The 6,622-nt window shown below is 47.8% G+C and overlaps 1 protein-coding gene across 1 annotated transcript in view; it reads left to right on the plus strand.

Annotated features, from left to right (window-relative positions):
- CCBE1 (collagen and calcium binding EGF domains 1) overlaps nt 1-6,224 on the plus strand; it is a 325,019-nt gene extending 318,795 nt beyond the window's left edge. Inside the window, exons 6-7 of the mRNA XM_007935545.2 lie at nt 5,328-5,431; nt 6,216-6,224. Coding sequence (XP_007933736.1) covers nt 5,328-5,431; nt 6,216-6,224 — 113 coding nt within the window. The remainder of the gene's footprint in view (nt 1-5,327; nt 5,432-6,215) is intronic.
- The last annotated feature ends 398 nt before the right edge of the window (nt 6,225-6,622 follow it).

Raw genomic sequence — 6,622 nt, forward strand, 5'->3', positions numbered from 1 at the left:
CTTCCCAGTGTCCATCCCTCCATACACTCCTGCCCCCTGAGCTGTCTCCCTGTGCATAAGCAGCCCTTCTTTCTCCCATGATTGTTCTCTCCAAAAAGTGTATCTATTTGAGGTAAATGTTCAACTCATATGCCTATATTTTGTTTGGCTGGAAACCACAGGTGTGGGTTCAATTCCAGACCTGAAGGGCAGCTAGGGGCCATACTCTCAGTGGTTCCACCAGGCTTTATCAGACCAGCAAACCTGGTCCCCACCTTTTTTTTTCCTCCAAATGATTTTGTGTTTTGTTCCACATTGTTCTCCCTCTCTATCAAGGATCTCCTACATAGATCCCCTTCCAAGTCCTTTCCTGTCTTTTTAATCACTTTTGCTTTCTTCATGTATAATATACTTAATGTTATCTCACAACTCATCTGGTCTTTGGTCATTGGTATTCAGTGCATCAAATCTATTCTTCATATGATCTCTAAATTCAAGTGGGATATAATTAAGTTTGTATTTTGGGTCTCCTGGACTTGTTTTCATTTTCTTCAGCTTCAACTTAAACTTGCATATCAACAGTTGATGATCTGTTCCACAGTCAGCCCCTGACCTTGTTCCTGCTTAGAATAATTTAAATGGGAGAAGTCCTTCTTTTTAGTCAAGTAAGAACTGTCTGTTGATTATACCATGGGGGTGAAACACTGATCTTGAGCTGAGTCTAACTCATGGTGATCCATGTGTATCAAGGTAGCAACTGTGCTCTGTAGGGTTTCCAGGGGTTGGTTTTTTCAGAAATAAATTGCCAGGCCTTTCTTCCAAGGAGGAGCTCTGTTGGTGTAGTGCCTAAGGCATTTGACTGCTAACCAGAAGGTTGGCTGTTCAAACTCACCAGCCACTCTGCTGAAGGAAGACTGGGTGATCTACTTCCATGAAGATTTACCACCACAGAAACCCAAAGGGGGTCACTATGAGTTGGAATCCACTTGATGGCAGTGAGTTTGGTTTTTGGTTTTCTTCTAAGGCACCTGTGGGTTTACTCAAACCCCTGATCTTTCAATTAGCAGTCAAGCATCTTTGTGGACTCATTCCAATGAGCACTGTTGCAGCACACACTTCATTGCACAAATTAATGAAGGCTATTAATTCTCTCATCTTCCTCCTCCCTCCTCATCCTCCTCTAAATATAACAAAATAGTTTTAAAAAAAACCCTGATACAGCATCACTAAGTGCTGTACCCTCACCACCAGAGCATTAACAAAGGATTTCTCAGTGTTTCATTTTCAGCAGCTCATCTCCACTGAATTCATCACGTGTGTACAGAGGACTAGCGTGTGGGGTTTACAAAGAGAGACATTCCAACACCGATAACCAAGGATATTTGGGGATAGGCCCTGAGAAGAGTAATTCATATACTTAATTTAAAATATGAGAAAGGACAGGCATTTTGTAAGCCATGAATGTTAAAGTCATACCTCAAGTGATGGCACCACTGAGATGGTGGGGGCTGGCTGGCTGGGGCCCTGGAGGGGTTTCTCCTACAGTTGAGATGCCATGGAAAGCCCTTGGCCTGAAAGTTGGAGCGGTTCAACCCTACAGTGCACAGTTCTATTCAGAAACACATGGGCCACCAGAACTGCCCTGTTCTAACCAGTAGAATGAACCTGCCTCAGTTTCTTCATCTGTGGACAAGAGGGTTAGACTAGATGGACGCTGAAGACCTCTGAAGACTTCTACCCTCTCAAGCCTTTTTCAAAAGCTGACATGATTTAACATAAGCAACCCGAGTCCCCACAGTGGCCCCACTGGCAGTCCTCATTCCTTCCTCCCCTACCTAAGCAAAACTCAGAAACTCAGGCCAAAACTCAGAAACATACCCAGCTCCAACACCTTCTAAGCAGGAACTTTCCATACAGTGTCTAAAAGATGCATAATTAGCACATTCAAACATTTGTCTCAGCAACAGGAAACGTCAGAGGTCAAAAGAGTGCCTCTTTGGAATCATCATAAGCAGCTAAACTGTTTCATCTTCTTTGGACTAATTAATAAGTCCACTGTTTCGCCAGGGTCATTTTTTTTAATGAAGAGATAATGATTAGCGAGTATAAACACATGTAAAGCTTTCTGTGTGTGTGTGTGTGTGTGTGTTTTGTTCTGTTACTCTGCATTGTCCAACGTCTGTAACATTATAGTCAAAGGAAGCTAAAATCAAACATAGCCACAGCTCATTCCTAGGGACGCGTGTGCAGAAGGTGCCTGGCCTCAGAATCGCCCTGATGATGGAGAGGTTGAGGTCCACACACAGACTTGGTGACCTCAAGCTGTGTGGCTAACAGACAGGAGTGGCATGTTCAATCACTTTGACTTTCTTTTTGAAAATCTGTAGCTGGAGCCAGTTTAGTCACCCCAGGGAGTCTGTGCAGCATAGACGGGGAGACAAATTAAGGCAGTGTCGGCTCTGTAGTAATTAGCTTGCTGGCCTCCATGTTTATTTTCTGATAAAGTGACCGGGACCTCCAGCAGCACTTATCAGGGGTCAGAGTGCCAGAGGAGGCCAGGTGTTTCCTATCATGTCCAGGCTCCCCTAGCCCAGAGGTCAGTGACGCTTACTCAACCTTGGCATCACCTGGGGAGCATTAACTCATGCCACCTTGGGTTGGTGGGTGCAGCAGAGTCACTGGGATGTTTAAAAATAACCAAAACAAAGCCAAACCTGGCGCCACCAAGTCAATTCTGATGCATGCCTTTGAGTAGAACGGGGCTGCACGGGGTTTTCATGGCTATAGACCTTTGGGAACAGATCCCCAGGCCTTTCTTCAGAAGCATCTCGGGGTGACTTTGAACTGCCAACCTTTCTGGTAGTAGCTGAGCACTTAACTGTTTGTGCCACCCGGGGAGTCCTTAAAAGCTCCCCAGGTGATTGTAATGTGCCACTAAGTTTGGCAACCACTGTCTGAGACAAAATCTGCAATCAGCTTTCAAAAGCAAGCATGCTCTTGTCATCTGTGACAATACCCATAGGAAATGTGTTGGAGATATCCTTTAGATTTCTAAAATATACTCCTCACGCCAGGTTTGGCAACAGTAAAAATTAGCACTCCATGCCCCCTGGTGGCTCGTCAATAACGTTACACCTTTAAAATCTGAATACAGTGGAGCAAAGTGGTCCCTGTTGCCTCACCAGACTTTTCTCAGAGACCCGTGATGGAGCATTCATTGAGCGAACTGAGAGCATACAAGATCAGAAGTTTCTATCCAGATTTCTAAATAAATTACTAATGTAGCATACCCAAGATTATTTTAACTCCACATTTGACCACCGTGGACAAACCACTGGGTGGATAAACCCCATTCAGAAAAGATTGTGTGTTCTGTGTCTACACACACAAAGCATGTGTCCTCATTCATCTTCGGGCCCACTGAGAGCTCTTTACAAGTCCAGGAGCCCTGGTGGCACAGTTGTTAAGTGCTGGGCTGCTATCCAAAAGGTCGGTGGTTCAAACTCACCAGCTGCTGCACAGGACAAAGATGTGGCAGTCTGCTTCTGTAATGATAACACCGTGGGAAACCCTGTGGGACAGTTTTACTCTGTCCTATAGAATCACTTGGAATTGAAATCAACGGCAGTGAGTTTTGTTTTGTTGTTGTTCATCCTTTGTTGTTGTTGTTATGTGCCATCGAGTCGGCCCCGACTCATAGCGACCCCTCCTTGGGTTTCCGAGGCAGTATCACTACGGAAGTAGGAATGCCCAACCTTCCTTCCAAGGAGTGGCTGGTGGGTTTGAACCGCCAGCCTTCTGGTGTTCATCTCTTACCACTGATCTTTTCATTAGCAGCTGAGCACTTAGCTGTGAAGCCACCAGGGCACCTTTTCCTGGATGTTGGACATGCCATTTCATTGACTTCTCACGGCATCCCCATATAATAGATGCTGTTATCTTTTACTGTTCAAGTACAGAAGCTCAGAGAGGTTGTGACTTGCCCAACCTAAAAGGTGCTAAGTGGCACCAGCAAGATTCGAATCCCCATCATCTGACTCCACCGGAGCCCACTCTCAACAACTATGCTTCCTTGCTCCTCTGTCAGTGAGAACACATCAGTCTTTACATAAAGTTAATCTTGATTCTCTGTGCTCCAATAATTCATGTGATCATAGGCCCGACCTACCCTGTACCACGCAACCTAGAAACTCCAGTAAGGTGGAGCCTTAGAACAACCATGGATTCAGAAAACAGTGCAAGCATTTTCCAGTGAAATGTGGCTCTCTTCCCCAAAGCAGTGATTCTTGAACTTGGGTGAGCATCCCAGGCAGCTAGAGAACTTTGTTTGGACAGGGGGCTAGGCATACCCCCAAGGTTTCTGGGGTGCTGGGCACACCCCCAAGGTTTCTGATCTAAGAGCTTGCATTACTGACCAGCGCCTAGGTGATGCAGCTGGCCTGGGCTCACCCTTTGAGAGCCCCTTCCCCAGAGCCCTCCTGGCCAAGAGCTCTCAGGAGTTCCGGCTGGAGCTCCCATAGCAGGCTCACTCTCACGGCCCCTAGTGGCACGTTGGACTCTGCAGGTGCCCAGCCTGCACACAGCACTGTGGCCATAGACCTGGTGCAGATGACATTCCTTCTCTGGATCTTACCCCACCCCCCCTGCCAACCACATAAGACCCCGGGTAGGCATCCATGGTGCCTGCTCATTACCATCCTGGCTCCCAGCCGCCTGTGTGAGGTCTGCCATTCAGCCTGGCTGTGCCCTTTAGAACACCCGATTCTCAGAGATGACAGAGACAGTCTCTGCGAGGCCTGCACAGGAGTCCCGTGGCCCAGCATGCAGGAGATAATTCACAGTGCGTGAAAACTGGTCTTCAAAAACCAAAACCAAAGGCGTGTGGTCCAGAAGATTCCAACTCACAGCGACCCTACAGGACAGAGAACTGCCCCATAGCATTTCCGAGGCTGTCATCTTTACAAAAGCAAACTGCCTCACCCTTCTCCCGCAGAGCAGGTGGTCGGTTTGCACCCATTGTGCACCAAGCCTCTTAAAATTGGCCTTAGAGGGCAGAAGAACGCCCCTCCGACTTATGAGGCCTCTCTCCTGGAAGGGATCAGTGAAGGCACACGGTGTGCTTCACACATGACAGTGGGGACACTGGGGAGGCCTAACGAGGAACAGCTGAGCCTAAAATGCAGCCGCAGTGGCCTCGCCCTGCTCCCCTCCCTAACCTGGGCTTGCCGTCAGTGACCCCAGAAACTGTAGGATCACACACACACACATACACACACACAAACCCCTCGCACGTTTCTGATTGCCCACTGTCTTCGGACTGCCCTTCCTGACACAGTCTCCCTCCGCAGGGCCGGAAGAGAAGACCGACAACACCGGGCAGGCCCGCACCTGCTGCGCCTCGTGCAAAGAGTTCCACCAGATGAAGCAGACAGTGCTGCAGCTGAAGCAGAAGGTGGGTGCAGGGTCGGGTGTGCGGACCCCAGTGGAGAGGCAAGGGCTGTGGAGGAAAAGTGGAAGCCTAGGTAGGAACATAAGAAAATGCTTCTTCGTCCCTGCTCGCCTTGGTTGGATGAGGAGTAATTTATGTGTGAAAAATCCAAAACAAGCTCAATGCTATCGAGTCAATTCCGATTCACAGTGACCCATGGGACAGAGCAGAACTGTCCCATAGGGTTTCCAAGGCTGTAAATCTTTACAAAAACAGACTGCCTCATCTTTCTGCCAGAGTGGCTGGTGTTCAAACCATCAGCCTTTTGGTTAGCCGTGGACGTTTTAACCATTGTGCCACCAGAGCCCCTCTGTTGTTTGAAAGTATGTCATCAGTACCTGGATGGGAGTACTGGCTCAAAATAGGTTTGGAGTCAGGAGACTTTGCCCACCACCCTCAGGGCTGATAATCTCCAGAGCAATAAAACCCAAGGAAGCTGGGGAGTTGGTTGTTGTTGTTGGCTGTAGTCGAGTCACCCCACTTGTGTAATACTTGTGTGTTACAGAAGTGAACTGCACCATAGGGTTTTCGTAGCTGTAATCTCCAGAGAAAGATCACCCAGTTTTTCCTCCACGCAGCAGCTGAGGAGTGGGTTCGAACCACCAACCTTTAGGTTAGCCACGGATCATAAACTAACTTCACTCCCCAAGCTCCTGGAGTTGACTGTTGTTTTAAGCTGTCATTGTGAGTCCCTGACTCGTGGCAACCCTGTCTGCTGACCCCATGATTGTGGAAGTTGCTGTTCCAGAGAGGATGAGCTGTGGACTTCCATGATTATGGGAGTGTCCAGACACATGACACTGGGGCAGGCTTCTGTAACTATATTTTATCTACTGTTTTACCTGTGTTTTATCCAGTGGAGAACAGTCTCTCCATAAACGTCCACAAGAAGATACATTTTCACATTTAAAAGCTAAATCACAGCACGGGCTTTGCCTGGCCTCCGTGTGCCTAGGCATTTGGCAGTTCCGACCCACGGCTGGCATTCAAGGCACATGTGAGAAACCAATCATTTTTAAAGGCACCTATTAGAATGCATTGCATTCTACAGTTTACAACACAGCTGTTTGGTGCCATGTGCCACAGACGGTGAGGACTGACTGACTTTATAAAAGGCTTCCATCCACGTGTGATGGTTACCAGGTCTCCGCCCAT

This window comes from Orycteropus afer, unplaced genomic scaffold (genome assembly GCF_000298275.1).
Source record: "Orycteropus afer afer isolate SDZICR_OR568_19922 unplaced genomic scaffold, OryAfe1.0 scaffold00029, whole genome shotgun sequence".
In the NCBI taxonomy this organism is placed as follows: domain Eukaryota; kingdom Metazoa; phylum Chordata; class Mammalia; order Tubulidentata; family Orycteropodidae; genus Orycteropus; species Orycteropus afer.